Here is a 17326-nt window from a genome sequence, read left to right on the forward strand (position 1 = left end):
AGCTTTTCTCTCATTGAGCCGGCTCAAGGAAAACCCCAAGTGCATCTCAGTTCTGGAACTTTTGGAGATACGCAATCAAATTCCGTCTCTCGCCTCTGTCATCAAACCGTACCATGCCCTCGTCAGATACCCCGATACGACTCACATCACTGGGAACTAGGAGCCCTTGACGAGGATATCAGAAATTTCACATTATATAACTCACGGCACTAGAGCCATAGGCTTCAAGTTCCGCAATTACTCCAAGGGGAGGACTGTCCAACTTAAGTACATTGCAAAATGCGGTGAGGATGCTGTTGCCATTGTAGGTTCGGATAGTTAGGAGCGAAAATGGCTCATGGAACAAGCGGCCGGGATCATAGTCAGAGACCTCGTCACACTCGCACTCGTCATCGACGTCCCCATGAACTTCCGGCTTACGCCATTGCAAATGAATAACCCGGACAAGTTCGCGGATCGGCTGTCGGGTCCCGACATCCATGTGCCATATCTCATAAGTATAATATTCCGAGGGATCACGCAGTGTTGTCCGATATATCCCTTCGTTGATGGCGCCCGAGTCGAGACTGCAAGCCCTCATTGGCCCATAGTTTGAGACTCTGCTGACATGGATGTTTTGCAGACTCGCTCGCAAAGAACCAAGTCACGGTTTAAGATGAACAACCATAGGAAGTGCACAGTCGTCAGTGAGAGAAACTGGGTGATCGTAAGTGTTGGCCCCTTGAGTCATCGGGGATTGTGACATCCTCGCGCTCAAATTACGTGAAGATGAGATCGCTCACAGGAACGACGGAACAGCCATCCTTCCTATCTGTCCCTCGACTCTTTTCTCGGCGTCATATTGTCCGTAATTCACCATTCCGGGGCGCCAATCGCAACGGTAATCAGGAAATTGAGCATTTCACTCGTTGAAGGCTCAGCTCAGGGACTCAAAGGCCTTTACGACCCAGCCAACAAGAACCATCGTCCGAGGCAAGGTCCCGGCGAGACGACATTTTCTGAGCCCATGCGACACTTCCATGAAAATATACAGAGAAATTGATCTTGCGAGAGACAGAAGCCGGATGTCGAACAATCCGTTCACCCCTGAACCGCACCAACAAGGTGAGCATCATCATCATAGATGCTCCGATGCCTGAGGCCATCAGCTTTGGTTCCGCGTCAGGTGGCGCCACAGCTGTTTGTCGAAGCCGATCAGTCCCATTTTCCATTCGAATCCACTCCTTAAGAATCCTTGGGCTATGTTCATCCCTCACACCTTAAAAGAACTTGATTATCATGCATCGCAAGTTGAAGCAAAGAGTTGTTGGGTCCGAGAGGAGCGAGTCAGCCCAGCTGAGGCTCAGCCACCATAGCAACCCCTCTTATGTCATAGCTCAGCCACAGCGACGAACAGTCCAACCGTCAGCAGTTCTTTGTCGAAGGCACCAGCAAACCAAGCCTGAGCCTCTTCTCACAGCCTCCCCCACTTACACCTCCAACACGATTTCCCTCTCCTCAATCCCGGATTGTCTTGTCGAAACCCCCATCCTTCTTTCTCTTACCTCTACCGTCGGTAACCAGCCACACCCCATATTCGAGAATCCCGTCGCATCCGAGTCGCTCTGAAAGAGTGCGAGATGAGTTTAAAGGGCTTCCAGAAGAGCCTCGTCCGCGCCCCTCAAACCTTCAAGGCCAGGTTCAACATTGGTGAGAATACGAAAGATGCGGTCTACACCGATGCAGAGCGCAGATTTCAGGAACTCGAGAAAGAGACAAAGAAACTCCATGACGAGTCAAAGAAGTATTTCGACGCCGTGAATGGTGATGATCCCCGCTCCCACAACCCAGTGTTACCCGCCTAACGAGACCTTCTAGGTATGTTGGATCACCAAATCGAGTTCTCCAAAGCCATGACGGAATTGTACAAACCCATCTCCGGTCGCGCTTCGGACCCAAGCACATATACGATCGAAGGAAACCCTGAAGGTATTCGAGCATGCGAGGAGTACGAAGCCATTGTGCAGGAGTTGAAGGAATTGCTGGCTCCAGAGCTTGAGATGATCGATACCCGTATCGTCAGTCCCGCCGAACAGCTTCTGGAGGTGATCAAAGCAATCCGCAAGGTTGCTGTTAAACGGGATCACAAGAAGCTGGACTACGACCGGCACAAGAACACCCTCAAGAAGCTCCAGGACAAGAAGGACAAATCATTAAAGGACGAGAAAGCCCTATACAAGGCTGAGGGTGACGTCGAACAAGCAACTCAAGATTACAACTACTACAATGATCTGCTCAAGGACGAGTTACCCAAGCTCTTCGCTCTTGAAGCCGAATTCATCCGCCCATTGTTCCAGTCCTTTTATTACATGCAGCTGAATGTCTTCTACACATTGCACGACAAGGTGCAAAGCATTAACATCGGGTACTTCGACCTAACACGCGACATCGAAGAAGCATACGAAGAAAAGCGCGGAGACGTTAAAGAGCGCGCCGAAGAGCTTACCATCGTCCACTTCAAAACTACGGGTGGCCGCCGGCCAGGCTCGAAGCTTGGACCGAAGGACAAGCTCGCAAATGAGCACAAGGGTCGCTTTGGGTCACGCCCCAGTGATCCTGATGTTGTCGAGAACCCCCCGCCTCCATACTCTGCTGGGGCTAGTGGGAGCGCTCTTGCAACGGCAGCGGCCAAAAAGCCAGCACCGCCACCGCCAAAGCCTAAGCCATCTAAATTCAGTGCTCCGGTCGAGACTGTCACAGCGCTGTACGATTACGAAGCTCAGGCACACGGCGACCTAAGCTTCTCAGCCGGTGATGTTATCGAGATCGTAACTCGGACGGACAACCAGAACGAGTGGTGGAGTGGCCGGGTTGACGGACGAGAAGGACAGTTCCCAGGTATGCCACCCACAATCAATGCGTAGCTTATCGCAGTCGACTAATTATCACAGCAAACTATGTTCAGTTAAATTAGTGTAGAGGGCACACGAAAATTGTTTATCACTTCTAATAGCCTCATCCTCTGCACCCTATCCCTCGGTTCCGCGGTTATGATAATCTCAAGCAGAGCTTCTCGACCCGCATGAAGAAGCATCCCTCGATGGCCCACTTCACACTGCAGTGCCCATGTGGCGTTGGCGTATCGCCCGTGTATATATACCTTTGAATCTTAGCAATTGAGTCCTAGGGTACCGCCCATCTAGCTGGCGAAATCTGTACCATCTGGAAACGCCCCGTCCTCATTGGAACTTGTGCATGGAGAACTCACCGCGGCCAAGCAATGCAAAGGGATCCGAAGATTTTCCATCAGTAATATCCTCAATGGCTTCGAAGTTACCCTGGAATCCGTTGGAGCAATTGGTAAATAGCAGCCCCACCAGATGATCTCATTGTATAAATACCCCCACTACCCCGGACGTCTTTTATCTCTGTCGTCCAATCTCCAACACAACGCATCACCATAATGGTCGCCCTCCACGGTCTCCGCTCTACATACCGGCTGAATTCGGGCTATGAGATCCCAGTTCTGGGCTACGGAGTAAGTAGCCACCGTGCTCTTCCAGGACATTGGGCACAAGAAGATCCACTCACAAAACCCAGGTCTACTTGATGTAATCCCCTCGCATATCAGATCCTGAAGCCCTCGTGAACTAAACATTCGGCCAGCGCACCGTCAAAAACGGAACAAACGACTCGAGAGGCATTGCGCTTGGGATACCGTCATGTGCGCCAGCCCACCCGGTAAACCCGATTGACCTAACTGAACGCAGGTCGACTCCGCAATCATGTATCGCAATGAAAGGGCCTGCGGGAGCGCCATTGCGAGTTCTGGCATCGACCGATCTGAGATCTTCTTCACTACGAAGATCCCGCCAGAGTCTATGGGGTATAACGCTACCATGCGGGCGATTGATTCCAGTCTACGTACCGCAGAGCAGGAATACTTTGACTTGTTCGTCACTGTAACATCCCCGACTGGTAAGGAATTGGTAACAAGCTAATAGGGTGCTTGTCTAGAATCCTTCTCCACGCACCCTACGGCGGCAAAGAAGCCCGGCTCGGCTCATGGAGAGCGCTCGTCGAAGCCCAAAAAGCCGGAAAGACAAGGTCTATCGGTGTCTCGAACTTTGGCGTCCACCATCTCGACGAACTCGAGGGACATATCAAGTCCAGCGGGGATGGAAGTAAGATTGACGTCGGACAGTACGAGCTACACCCTTGGCTAGATCACTCAGACATTGTCGAGTGGCTTCAGCGACGGAATATTGTTGTCCAGGCTTACTCGCCTTTGGCGCACGGCACGCGCATGAAAGAGCGTCTGCTGGCTGAGCTAGGGAAGAAGTATGGCAAGTCGCCAGCGCAGATCATGATTCGGTGGGGGTTGCAGAAGGTTAGGCGCGTCCCAACCTTATCCCGACATCGATTTCAGCGAGATTGAGAGGATATCTACTGACAAATCTAGGGCTTCGTGCCGCTTCCCAAGTCCGTGACGCCCAGTCGAATCAAGGAGAATTCGGAAGTGTTTGATTTCGAGCTGTCGGAGGAAGATATGAAGATTCTACATACTGGGGAATATTCGCCCACCGACTGGGATCCAACTGTTGATTATGACTAAATATCCAGATAGTTCGAGTATGTCGATAGAGGTTCTTGACAACTGTAGAGTTTCGCGACACAAGGCAAGCAGATCTCCCCCGCAGCTGCTTAGCAATAATCGACCAACTGCAACATCTCGAACCCCACCACCACGAGCCACGAGACTTGCGAACTTGCGTCAAGCAATCACTCAACGGACTCGTGGCCTGGGGAAGAAATTTCTTCATAGCCCTACATCACAGTCTTCTTGGCCTTGGTTCTCGGTCGTCGTCTGAGTCCGCAGCGAAAATGAAGCTTATCCTTTCCACCTCGTGCGTGAAATCCCCACCATCCCCGCCCCTCCCTTGCGCTCCTCAACAGAGCCGACCGAGCAAAGACAGGGATAACTAACACCCAGCCTTGAACAGAAATATAATGACCGCTGGCGGTCCCTCCGTCATCCGCCAACCAACAACTTACAAATCAAACGTCGAACTCGTCAATTCCTTACGAGCGAACTTCCTTGCTGCGCAACATGCCACATCTCGAGAAACAGGCTCGAGCACGAATACAGCCAACAGTAATGGCCGATCCTCGTCATGGACAAAACAAGAAGAAGACACCCTCTACATCCCCGCCGTGGATTTCTCACAGGGCGGCCTCGCCGAAGAACGACCCCAGTACGACATCACCGTGAAACTATTCTATCTCCCCGGTATCCCCGTCTCGAGACGATGCGCACATACGAAACAAGCTATCGATTTAGTACTCAAGGAGCTACACGTGGACTCCATTGATTTGCTTATCGTTTCTTTTCCCGGGATTCTATTCGACGCGGAGGACGATAGCGAGGAAGACGTCTCATCTGTCGACGACGGCAGCGAAGAACCATCCGATGACTTCGACAGCACAATCCAAACCTGGCGCTCGCTCGAGTCGCTCCATGAGCAAGGGAAGATCTCGCAATTGGGCGTTGCGGAGTTTGGAAGTGAAAGACTTGCGCGGTTCCTTCCGCACACGAAGGTCAAGCCGTCGGTTGACCAGATAAATCTGAAGGATTGCTGCGTTGTGCCGAAGAGTCTGATCCTTTACGCGAAGCAGGAGAAGATTGAGTTGCTGACGCATAATGACTGTAATGATATCCTTCCCATTGGGACGACGAGGGAGCTTTTGGGGCCCGGGGAGCGTGGGGCAGGGATTCTTGCGTCCTCTCCCGATGCAAGCGATGGGTTGCAGGGTGATATCGAGACGCAGTGGGTGGTTAAGTATACAGCTGTGGTTAAGGACCGAGGAGTCGTTGAGAACAAGGGATACTTCGCGCTTGCGGACGTGGGGAGCTGTGTCAAACCTTCGACTTGATGCCTGTCTACATTCACTCCTTTCCAGCATGTAAAGCGCGGCGTTTTTTGATAAATGTGTTCGTCATTTCAAAGTTACTTCTCTAGGTGCCTATCCAATCATACTCCTCTTCCTCCCTCTCATTCGTACATCCTCTAGTCTCTTCAACGCTGACCCAGCACCCTTATAGCTCTCCCTATACCCAGCCAACACCTCTTCGAAGAACCCCTCTGCCCGCGGATGCGAGCTCCCAAACGCCCGCTCAAGGACATAAAGATCCACCGCACGATCCTCATCCTGAGAACTCTGACTCGCCAGCCCAAAATCAATCATCACAATCTCCCCTTCCAGGGACGGTGATGCCCCGGCAGCGGCATCCCCACTCTCAGCCTGTCCATGGGAATCCGGCCGCAAGATGAGATTACTCGTCGTCAAATCCCCATGTATAACCCCAGCCTTATGCAAACTCCCCACGGCGGTCCCAATTTTCTTCATCAACGCACGAACCTTCCGCTCCTCCTTATCCATAACAACACCCTCCCCAGTCGTCCGCTGTAAATCTTTGACATACCTCTCCCACCGCTCCAAAACAGCCCTCACAACCTCCCCCTCAACCCACTCCATAGCCAGCCAACTTCCCCCTCCTCCTCCACCACCACCACCACTAGCAGAATCAGAGTTCGAATTCCTCGCATCCCCCTCCCAATCTAACCCAAGCACAGCAGGGACGCTCACGCCCTCTTTAACAAGCTTATGCAGGCACCGCGCCTCCTGCAGTATCCGGGCGCGGGTGAGGCGGCGGTCGAGAATCGGGTGACGGTAGGGCTTTGAGGGGCGGATTTTGAGCGCGGCATGTGTTGTCGGCGTGAGGAAGGTGGTTTTGTAGAGGTGGGCTTCGGCGCCTTGGTAGATTAGTGTTGGGGGCGTGGTGGTGGTGTTGAAGGGGGGTGGGAGCGGGGGTGGAGTGTATTCGGTCATGTTGTATGAGGGTTTCGAGGTGAGGGTGAGAGAGGAAGGAGAGATTGGGAAGTGCCGGTAGGTAGATGTTGTGCTTGGTTTTGCGGTATGAGGTTGAGTAATGTGGATATGGAGAAGTTGTGGAAGTGGATTGAGATTGAGAATGTTGGAGGGGAATGCAGAGAGAGCTCCGATAAATTTTGGTGGGGAACTTTGTCACATTCCATGCCCTTCAGATGAGAATACTCGTATGACATTCATACTCTCACAACACTCGAATAAAGTCTTGGTATTTTAACAGTGTATTTATAAATCTAGAGTACCACCAGACATAACCGTATCCATCGATGTCGTCGAAAATCAATACGCTGAACGCCTATAATGCTACTTTCCCATTTATCAAGCCCGCGGTCAGCTACTCGACAAGCTTCCTCTGCCTAGACTTCCGTTCGCCATGGACCTCGTTCCAAGCGTCTTCGAATGTTGTCTTCTTCGCTCCAATCTGGCCCTCAAAGAAGTTCATCTTGCGGACGACCTCCATAGATCCCGTGCCGAGAGACACTGTCTTGCCCATGATAATGCATTCAGAGACACCCTCAATCAGATCGGTACGGCCGGCTCCACCGGCGTCAAAGAGATGGTCGGCTGTTTTCTCGAAGGAAGCGAGCTGTAGGACTGAGTCGCGCATCTTGGCGAGACCGAAGCGGGTGATGCCGAGTACCTCACCCTTGTAGGTCATGACATCGGCGAGAAGCTGCATGTGACGGGGGTCAATACCCATGTCCTTCATCACCTCGCTAATTTCTCGGATAATAGTTGTCCGGGCGGCTTCAATGCCGAGCACATCACGCATCTCCATGACATTGTTGGTCGACGTATGCAGGCCGTCGATACCGACGGTGTTCATGCACTGCCGGAGACCGTAACCTTCAACAAGAAGCGTGTTCGCCTCAGATTTCTCATCCGTTCGAATGATCGCACGGTTGGCCTGTGGGTGGCCCAGAACTTGGATGTCGGGAAGTAAGCGCTTGAGGTGCTTCAAACGAATAAACGCGTCGGCACTCGTTGCCGCAATCTCTGTTTTGGAAAGCTTGTCCTTGCTCGCGGGGTCTAAGTCCATGGAGATGTGGATGTGGGAGCGTGTTGTGCGTATTTTCAGATCGTCACTCTTGAAACGTCGGCTGGTCTCGATAGCACGGCGGATGACACCAATCGTCAGATCAAGCTCCAAAGCCTTGATTGTCTCCCAGTTCACCTTAACAGTCAGGTATGCCTCCTTTCCTGTCCACGTTTCTCGAACGTAGTGGATAATATCACGCAAGAATGTTTTCTCAATGCGCCCCTTGGCGATCCGAGCAGCAACGACATTGCGTTTTTCGACCAGCTCGCAAGTGATGACTGGGGTACTGATCTCTTTGGAGGCGTTGATAATCTCCTTGATACGGGGAACGCCCTGTGTAATACTCATACCAGCGACACCAGCAAAGTGGAAAGTTTTCAGCGTCATCTGAGTACCAGGCTCACCAATGGACTGTGCGCCAACGGCACCAACAGCATGGCCGGGCTCAACCTGGGCCCTCTTGTACTTCGTCAAGCACTCATTGATAAAGGTGCGAAGTGTCTTTTCAGTGAGCTTGCCAGTGTGGTTCAAACCCTTGAGGCTTCTCTCGTCGGAGCCTTTGCTATCACCACCGCGCGAGATGAGCTTCTCAGCCTTAGTGGCAACATACTGCTGGATGGATTCGAGAAAGTCACGGGCGCTTTCGAATTGGTCAACGCCGTGGTCACTACGGTCCATGTAGTCAAGTTCAACGTCCAACAGGTCTTTCCGAACTAATTTTGCGCGCCATTTTGAGAGCATCTCCTCACAGACGTCCATGATCTCAGCAGGTGTTAGACTTCGCTCGTCGTTCTCGTATGTCGTCGACTCGGCGTGGATAAAAGTCCGATCGAAGTGGACCGGCTTGGCTTTGCCCTCCATATCCACAGGATCTAGCTTGTCGTCGCCGTACTGGAACTGGACAATACCCTGAGATGAGTTTCGAACGGTATCATCATATCCCGTAGATAGATCTTCCAGCGACTTCATTAGACGGCGGGACATGTAACCAGTTTCGGCGGTCTTGACGGCCGTATCAACCAGACCTTCACGACCAGACATAGCGTGGAAGATGAATTCGTAAGGCGTAAGACCAGAAAAGAAACTGTTCCGAACGAATCCTTTAGAAGGAGGCTGGCGAGCATTCTTTGGGAAGTGAGGCAGAGTTCGGTCCTGGAAACCATCCTGGACACGCTGACCACCAATAATTTGCTGACCTACAAGGGCAACCATCTGAGACACGTTGATGCCTGAACCCTTTGATCCAGATGTAGCCATGATCAGCGGAGAGTTATACTTACTCAGCTGAGCGATACACTCGTCACCGGCCTGCTGGCGGACCTTACTGAGAATACCGGAAAGCTGGTTTTCCATCGTCTGTAACTCATCGCATCCAGGATACTTCTCGAGTGTTCCGGCTTTGAACTGCGCAATCACTTCGTCACACTGTGCATATGCCGACTCAACCAGGTCGTTCTTCGAACGGATGAGACTGTCACTTGGGTACACATCTGTGATTCCGATAGAGAAACCAATGTTCGTGAACCAACGCGCAGACAGCCTAGACAGACGGTTCATACCCTCAGCTGCCGCTGCTGGGCCGAAATCACGAAGCATGATATAGAACACATTATCCTTCTTTCCAGAACCGATTGTAGACTTGTCCATCACGCCACACATGACCTCCGAATTGCGAACGACAAGCCAACCGTCATTTGGGTCTAGGTCTTTTGGTCGGTCTTTAGCTTGCTTGAATTCTCTGCACGCGGCATCCAGATTGACCATGACCGGGTCATCCTTATTTGGACGCATCAAAATGTTGAAAACCTGCTTTCCTGTCCACAGCATTTGCGGCTTGAGAACAGTAGGCGGCGGAAGATCAAAGCGAGTCTGTGGGCCCAGCATATATAGACAGATTTGAGTGAATGAGCGACGGTCAAAGAAATTATCCTTGCTGCTGAGCAAATACGCTGCGCTGATAAAGTCTTGAATGGCGGCAATGATAGGTTCTCCGTTTTTCGGTGTCGCTAGGTTATTCTTCACACCCATCAACTCCATTGCTTCGGCCCTTGCTTCTTCCGTCTGAGGGACATGGAGATTCATCTCATCTCCATCAAAATCGGCATTGTACGGATTGCAGACACACTCGTTCAAGCGAAACGTTCGGTGAGGGCGGATTTTAGCAAAGTGGGAGAGGATACTGAGCTTGTGGAGAGAAGGCTGGCGGTTGAAGAGGACCACATCACCATCTTCGATATGCCGTTCAACAATATCACCTTCCTGCAGCTGATCGGCGACGAACTTGAGGTTACCATACTTGAGCATCGTTTTGAGCGGACTGCCCTTCTTGGTTATATAATTAGCTCCCGGCCACTTCCTCGAACCATTTCGGACACGTTGCTGCAACTTCGCCTTGTTGTATCTTGTAACAACCTCAGGATACGTCATGTTCATGGCGACGAGCTCCGGGACAGCGACTTCGTCGACCCGGAGATTGGGATCAGGCGAGATGACAGTTCGGCCGGAAAAGTCAACCCGCTTGCCGGAGAGGTTACCTCGGAATCTGCCCTGTTTACCTTTCAAACGCTGCACAAACCCTCGAATGGGCTTTCCGAGATCAGCCTTGTTCAGACCCGGAACATCGCTGTTGATATAGACAGCAATTTGGAGCTGCATGTAATCCCAGCACTCCATGATGGTCTGCACCGGCGCGCCCTTCAATAAAGCGTTCTTGAGGGTGATATTACTCTGCACGATATCTCCCAGCTTGGCCGTCAAATCATCTTCGGTGGACGCGGCGTCTTGGCCAACAGACGGGCGGATACATACAGGTGGAGCGGGGATAAACTGCCAAAGAAACATCTCCGGCCTCGCCTCCTTGGGGTCCAGGCCCAGTAGCTCGCAATCACTGTCCGAGACGCGCTTGAACAGGTTCAAAACCCGCAAAGCGTTCAGATCATCCTGTGCCTTCTTGTAGTGTTTCTCAACCTCCGCATTTGTAGTCCTGGCTTCTTCAAAAGACCTATCGAAAACAATCTTGCTCGGGGGCGGGACCTTCTTCGACGACGTTGAGGCATTGAAGGCGCGAAACTTGTCGTGGGTAATCTTGAGAGAGCTTGATCCAGCTTTCTTAACCATCCCATTCACAGCGCCACAGTATTCGCAGTTTCGGGTCTTGCGGCAGCGTTCGTTAATCCGTTTGGCGATCTGCATCCGTCGCAAGTTATCCAGCCTTGGGCGGCGCATCTCACGAAGAAAGGCGCGACGCTCTCCTTCAGGGAGTAGGATGTGTGAACACTCCTTGCAGATTTCCTGCAAGATACTGATAACCCGCTTGAAATAGCCGACGTGGAAGGCAGGTAGGACAAGCCTCACGTGGCCGAAGTGACCGTTGCAAACCTGGAGTGCGCCGCCGCATGTCTGGCAAGTGGAGGATTTATTCGATATCCCCATGCGCCCGTCAAGAGGGCCATGAGGGACCACGGCTCTGTCGTTCTCGAGGTTGAAGAATTTCCGATCCGATACTTCCACCACACCCTGACTGACAATGTCATCGTTGGATCTAATGTGAAGGCAAAAAAGTTAGCCCATCGCTAGATCTCCGCAAGCAACGTCTCCAATTAGCAATCGCTTACAGCACTCCGAATTTCAGCTCCTTGATAACTTTAGGAACACGGTCGATGACCTGGGCCTTGCCCAGGTCGGCCTGCACACCTTCCAGAGGCTGCATTGCGTTGTCAAGGACTGACCATGGCAGGGAGGGATGAGTCAACGGGTTGTTACGAGGGCCAAGGCGGCCAGGTCAAAGCACGAGAATCGGTTCAGCTCGGGGGCTATAAGGAGTCAAGGCCGCATTTGAGTATATTTCGAGATAGAATTATTGTGTAGATCGCTGTCCGAGGCTGTCAGCCGAGTGAGTTGCGAGGGTGGGAGAGAGAGAGACCGCAAGTCGAACCTGACGGCGGGGTCGGCGACGAAACTTTTTTCGCGGGCAGTCGCAAAGAGCTTCCCCTCATTGCGTCCAATCAGCGGCACCGCAAGTAGACTGCTTCAATGTAATGCAGAAATGTCCCTGATATATGAATACTCATAAAAGTAATGTACATCTCAAAAACTGTCTATCTTATACACTGTGCAAACAAATCGCTATTTCGCCAGGAATGCTTGGAACGCCTGATGCTCAATAACCACATTTCCCACTGCTCTGAGGCGCTTTCGTCCCTCTTTCTGCTTCTCTAGCAGCTTTCTCCGTCGACTGACATCGCTGGCATGAAGTTTGGCCAGTACGTCTTTCCGATATGGCTTGACGGTCTCACGCGCCACGATTTTGCGGCCTACAGCAGCCTGAATGACAATTTCAAAAAGCTGTCTGTCGACGTGGTTTTTGAACTTGGTCACCCACTGTCTTCCCAGCCTTTCTACTTGGCTGTAATGCACTAAACGGGCGACGGCATCGACCGGAGCTTTGTTGACAAGGAGCTGCAGCTTGACGACGTTACTAGGCTGCCAAGCGGACTCCTCATAATCGAGAGACGCGTATCCTTTTGTATATCCCTTAAGTTTGCCAAAGAAGTCGTCCACAAGTTGCGCCAGAGGCAGCTCATACTTGAGAATGACTTGTGTCGGAGTGAAGTACTCCAGACTCTTTTGTTCGCCTCGGTTAGCCTCACAAAGCTCAATGACCTTTCCAAGATACTCGTCCGGGAACGTCAGTGTAGCAAGCACATAAGGCTCTTGCAGTTCAGCAATCTTAGAACGAAGATCGTCATCCTCTGGAAAGCGAGCGGGGCTAGTAACAATTTCTTCCCTCCCGTCTTTCCAGACAACCTTCACTGGAACTGAGGGTGGGGTAATAATGATACTGGCACCGTGCTCCTGGCGAAGGCGATCCTCAAAGACCGAGCAGTGCAAGGTGCCCAGAAATCCGAGCCGGAATCCAGCGCCCAGAGCCTCTGAGGACTCCTTTTGCAGGGTAATACTCCGATCGTTGAGGACAAGCTGGTTAATGCTATCCTCCAAATGCTCGAAATGGTCTGCATCCACAGGATAAGCGGCAACAAATACCATTGCCTTGGGTTCCTCAAAGCCGGGCAGAGGCTCCACGGCCTTCTCGGATCCCACAGTGGTGTAAGTGTCACCAATTTTAGCCTCCTTGCTTCGTTTCATCCCGGGATTGAAGAAAATATACCCGACTTGGCCGGCGCGAAGGACAGTTTGTGGTGTTTCGTTGGGATATTGAATGCCGACTTCTCCGACATAATATTTGATACCAGTTGCAAACGACAGGACTTGCTGACCCGCTCGGAGCTCGCCGTCAAATATGCGGACCAAGCATATCACACCTTTGTAGGAGTCATACCACGAATCGACGAGGAGCATGCGTAGAGGTTTCTTGGTGTCGCCAATCGGCCTAATCATTGTTAGCAGATTCCTATGTAACGCATGAAACGAGGCAAGCTGTACGCAGGAATCTTCTCCACGACAGTAGGAAGCAATTTCTCAACATTGAGCCCTGTCTTGGCCGAAACCAGAACTGAATCCTCCGTGTTGAGCTCAAATGACTGCTCCATTTGCTCAAGAGCCCGTTTCGGCTCAGCTGACGGCAGGTCCACCTTGTTGATGACGGGAATCAACTCCAACCCTTGGGAGAAGGCAAGATAGAAATTGGCAACTGTCTGCGCTTGGACACCTTGACTAGCATCCACCAAGAGCAAAGCGCCCCCGCAACTTGCATAACTCCGCGACACCTCCGCTCGAAAGTCCACATGCCCTGGTGTATCAACAAGATGCAGCAGATAGTCCTCCCCTTTGTGGTTGTAAATCATTGTACATGTCTGCGCCTTGACCGTAATCCCTCGTTCCCGTTCAACATCGAGCTTGTCCAGAACCTGTTTGTTCGCTCCCGGTTGAATCGTGCCGGTCAATTCCAGGAGTCGGTCGGAGAGTGTGCTCTTGCCATGGTCAACGTGCGCGACAATGCAAAAGTTACGGTATCGTTCAATTGGAATCTCTGATATTCTCTTTTCCAGATCGGACATGGGCTTACTCGTACTGCCCCTTGATGCTTTGTATGCGGAGGTAGTGGTAAAGTGCCGAGCTGCGCAGGAAGAACCGACGGGCGCGGCCTTAGGAAGGCTGGACGCAGGCCACTTTGGCACCGCGTTCAGCCATCTGGCTAGCTGCAGGCATCCTCGCATCGGGAAACCGGCAATATCATGGGAATGAGCGACGTTGATCAATTGACAGACCGAGCTGGGCGGAGTTCGCGTCGAGGACCAACGGGCAAAAAAAGTTGGCTGTGGAGAGCCGACCGGTCAGCGGGCGGTCGACCGAATTGCTGCGGTGACTATCTGGAGTAAACAAAGCGGCCTCATCTCTCCCTCTCAAGCATCTCAGCAACAGAAAGCACACGTTTCTCGTCATCGCTTGGTCTTCTTGAATCTATTCTGCTTCGCAATGTCTACGTCGAAGGACAAGTCGAAAGTTCACAAGCTATCCTTGAAAGGTGAGACGGCACAAGTCTCGCATCTTCAAAGACTCACAAACAATAGGATCGTCGAAGCTCGTTGCAGAATTCGTGCGTCTCCCCGGGCATTGTCACCAATATTGCTGATTTATCTAGTTTGAGTACTCTATAAACTCGATTCTGTAAGCTTCAGTCTTGGGGACTTAAAGAATGAGTCAACTGACATCCGGCTCCAGGTTCCAACGGGGGGTGTATCCTCCTGAAGATTTTACAACGTACGTGAACTGATTTCCAAGAACAAATGTGTCGCACTGGCTAATTGTCTTTAGTGTCAAGAAGTATGGTTTGAACATGCTCGGTTCGTGCACCTCCTCACCCACAGCGACTCTCGTTGACCAACCCCAGTTACCGCCGATGACCAGGTGAAAGCGTACATCAAGAAGATCATGTCTCAATTAAACAAATGGATGCTGGGCGGCAAGATTTCGAAGCTCGTCGTGGTTATCACAGATAAGGAAACCGGTGAGCATGTGGAACGGTGGCAGTTTGATGTCCAAATATATGGGAAACACACCAAGATTGTATCATCGCGGAAAACGACCGACAAAGAGAATGATACCCCAGGGTACGCCCCTTATCTAAAGTTCATTTACATCATGCTAAGACTGGCTTTTCTACCGATAGAGATGCCGATTCTCAGGCCACGGCCACAGTTGAAAAAACTGAGAAGGAAATCCAAGACGAGATACAGGCGATATTCCGGCAAATCACGGCTTCCGTCACATTCCTACCGGTCTTAGACGAGGACTGCACCTTCAACGTCTTGGTTTATGCAGACGCGGACTCGGAAGTGCCGGTTGAATGGGGTGACAGCGACGCAAAAGAGATCAAGAACGCCGAGAAGGTGCAGCTCAGGAGCTTCAGCACTAACAACCACAGAGTCGAGACAATGGTCAGCTACCGGCTTGCCGATTGATCCGGAAACGTATGCTTTATGGCGTCCGGTTGGAGTTTGCGTCTCACTTCACGAGAATCTATCATTGGTATCTTGACCAGATATCATAATACCCTATCAATAATGATCACGAAGCATATGTCATGACCTCCTATACCAAGGTAGCTCGCTCAACTTCGGAAACCGGCTATTCCCACGATTACCCCCATCCCAGCAAGCTAACTGCTCAACGACCGGCTCCAGCTCCATCCCAAAAAATGCATCCCTCTCCATGCCACGCACCCACCCCCTCTTTGCCCTCTTCCCAGCCAACTCCTTCCCAACACCATACATATCCACCCTCCATAGCCCAATTCCCCTCTTTCCTTCCCCCTCCACCAATTCCTTCCCTGGAGTTACCTCTTCTGGCGGATTAATCCCGATAAGTCTAAGTCTACTCGCATTATCTAACCCAAGAGCCGGGAAATGGCACTCCATAAATCGTTCCCTTTTGAACTCGTGAGTCACGACTGTGACTCTTTCTGGATAGACGCCGATATGCAGGCGGAAACGGATAAGTGAAAATAGGACGTTCTGATATGAATCCGTAGCGTGGGTTTCGGCTGTTATGCGTGTGTCGTCTACCGTGGTTGAGTCCGTGAAGTAGTCGTTGTCTTTAGCGAGGTTCTGCTCTTCCATTAGTTTCTTCTCGATACCGTTCATTCAAACAGTATATCAAGAATCAACTCCCATGTCTAGTATAGATCTAAACTCACCAGATACGACTCCCCCTCTGGGAGATCCGTAAGTGGCCGTTTCGTCGCCCCTCTACACATATCCAGGAAATACCCACGTCAGCAAACTATACATCCAAGAACAGCGTTTACAGCGCTGCCTAGCAAATCCAAAAAGGTCCGAGTTTCTTTTTTAAAAGATATCGCATATAATCGCATATACATACCCCGAGAAAACAAGCAACGCGCGTTCATCTCCCTCCAAGGCCCGAATCCCAGCCTTGACGTGTTCCGTGAATGTCGACGTTTCACCACGTTGGAACGGCTCAATTAGCCTGTATATTTCGGTTATGTTAGCGATTAGGTGTTCCTGGAGCCTAGCGTAGATATTAAAAGAGATTAAGAGGGTGGGTGGAATGTACCATTCTCTCTCGTCGAGGCCCTTTGTCGGACCGCCTACGTAGATTGCGTGGCAGCAGACGATTATGAGGTGGTTGAGTGGGATTGCCGTTGCTGGGTTGAGTGGTGAGGAGGGCATTCCTTTTCTGTCTATATTTATTTAGATATCACCCATAAGGCTAGTTATGCAGGAGAGTATTAGTTAGATGGCATTCAGTAAAAGTTCAGGAAGATGATAAACCGTCAGATGGTGAGAATTCAGTTCCATTTCCCTGGCTACGCTTCCACACACTGACCCTATCGAATACGCGCAATATGGTATCTCCTCTGGCACTCCTAGGAGTCGTCTTCTGACGTTTGGGAGAAATTACAGTCTTCGAAATCAGGATATGAAAGTACAGCCACCATAGAGGAATACACACTCATCAATATGATTCTGACTCCATTCCGCACATAACCGCTCCTAGGTTCCTAGTGTACATGTACAATAGCTCGCTCCATCCAGATATATGGTCGAACCTTTATGCTGAAAACAAAAACCAGATCCCGGGATAGACAAGAATTGCCGCTGTAAATGAGCATAGCAAGCGGCGCCTCCCTCGGCACATCCGTAACTCCACAGAGACAAATGACGATGCGTGTGTAAGAAATATGCTTCGGGGACAGGTCGTGATGCCAGCAAAAATGGGTTTCAAAATAAAACGCAAAGGAAAAGGAAATATGATGCCGGGTGCGGTTGTTCCAACGCCAGAACGCCACGGTTTCCCGACCTGGAATGCGTATGTAGGTGAAGAGAAAAGTGATGCAAGGTGTACAGACACATAAATGAGAACAAGAAACAGCGT

General features: G+C 51.2%; 8 protein-coding genes across 8 annotated transcripts; 4 read left to right on the forward strand and 4 right to left on the reverse strand.

The window, feature by feature from the left end:
* Positions 1-1100: 1100 nt before the first annotated feature.
* Positions 1101-3359, forward strand: BJX67DRAFT_82580 (amphiphysin). The gene is made up of 3 exons (XM_071035515.1): positions 1101-1803; positions 1858-2877; positions 2931-3359. Exons 1-3 carry the CDS (start codon positions 1620-1622, stop codon positions 2951-2953), a joined length of 1227 nt encoding a protein of 408 aa, XP_070886284.1. The 5' UTR covers positions 1101-1619; the 3' UTR covers positions 2954-3359.
* BJX67DRAFT_82533 (aldo/keto reductase family protein) lies at positions 3199-4809 on the forward strand. Its single transcript, XM_071035514.1, has 6 exons — positions 3199-3517; positions 3580-3590; positions 3646-3703; positions 3750-3931; positions 3997-4369; positions 4442-4809. The coding sequence occupies exons 1-6, from the start codon at positions 3443-3445 to the stop codon at positions 4592-4594; spliced, it is 852 nt and encodes a 283-aa protein (XP_070886285.1). The 5' UTR covers positions 3199-3442; the 3' UTR covers positions 4595-4809.
* Positions 4810-4835: 26 nt separating this feature from the next.
* On the forward strand, positions 4836-6039 carry BJX67DRAFT_352839 (putative gamma-cysteine synthetase regulatory subunit). Its single transcript, XM_071029069.1, has 2 exons — positions 4836-4886; positions 4983-6039. Exons 1-2 carry the CDS (start codon positions 4864-4866, stop codon positions 5911-5913), a joined length of 954 nt encoding a protein of 317 aa, XP_070886286.1. The 5' UTR covers positions 4836-4863; the 3' UTR covers positions 5914-6039.
* On the reverse strand, positions 5959-7033 carry bud32 (serine/threonine protein kinase BUD32). The gene has a single exon (XM_071035512.1). The coding sequence runs from the start codon at positions 6868-6870 to the stop codon at positions 6004-6006; it is 867 nt and encodes a 288-aa protein (XP_070886287.1). The 5' UTR covers positions 6871-7033; the 3' UTR covers positions 5959-6003.
* A 1-nt stretch (position 7034) lies between these two features.
* On the reverse strand, positions 7035-11904 carry BJX67DRAFT_82489 (DNA-directed RNA polymerase III core subunit RPO31). The gene is made up of 2 exons (XM_071035513.1): positions 11584-11904; positions 7035-11510 (listed from the first exon to the last, which is right to left on the reverse strand). Exons 1-2 carry the CDS (start codon positions 11676-11678, stop codon positions 7265-7267), a joined length of 4341 nt encoding a protein of 1446 aa, XP_070886288.1. The 5' UTR covers positions 11679-11904; the 3' UTR covers positions 7035-7264.
* A 190-nt stretch (positions 11905-12094) lies between these two features.
* BJX67DRAFT_387874 (GTPase GUF1) lies at positions 12095-14498 on the reverse strand (the record flags this gene model as incomplete). Its single annotated transcript, XM_071034299.1, has 2 exons — positions 13412-14498; positions 12095-13358 (listed from the first exon to the last, which is right to left on the reverse strand). Exons 1-2 carry the CDS (start codon positions 14143-14145, stop codon positions 12095-12097), a joined length of 1998 nt encoding a protein of 665 aa, XP_070886289.1. The 5' UTR covers positions 14146-14498.
* Positions 14063-15390, forward strand: BJX67DRAFT_387878 (spindle checkpoint protein MAD2; the record flags this gene model as incomplete). The annotated part of the gene is made up of 7 exons (XM_071034300.1): positions 14063-14453; positions 14500-14525; positions 14571-14596; positions 14651-14689; positions 14744-14772; positions 14820-15039; positions 15099-15390. Exons 1-7 carry the CDS (start codon positions 14405-14407, stop codon positions 15388-15390), a joined length of 681 nt encoding a protein of 226 aa, XP_070886290.1. The 5' UTR covers positions 14063-14404.
* A 60-nt stretch (positions 15391-15450) lies between these two features.
* On the reverse strand, positions 15451-16308 carry BJX67DRAFT_82653 (DUF218 domain protein). The gene has a single exon (XM_071035516.1). It carries the CDS (start codon positions 16069-16071, stop codon positions 15511-15513), a length of 561 nt encoding a protein of 186 aa, XP_070886291.1. The 5' UTR covers positions 16072-16308; the 3' UTR covers positions 15451-15510.
* Between the last annotated feature and the right edge of the window lie 1018 nt (positions 16309-17326).

Source organism: Aspergillus lucknowensis, assembly GCF_044049455.1.
Source record: "Aspergillus lucknowensis strain CBS 449.75 chromosome Unknown BJX67scaffold_19, whole genome shotgun sequence".
Lineage (NCBI taxonomy): Eukaryota > Fungi > Ascomycota > Eurotiomycetes > Eurotiales > Aspergillaceae > Aspergillus > Aspergillus lucknowensis.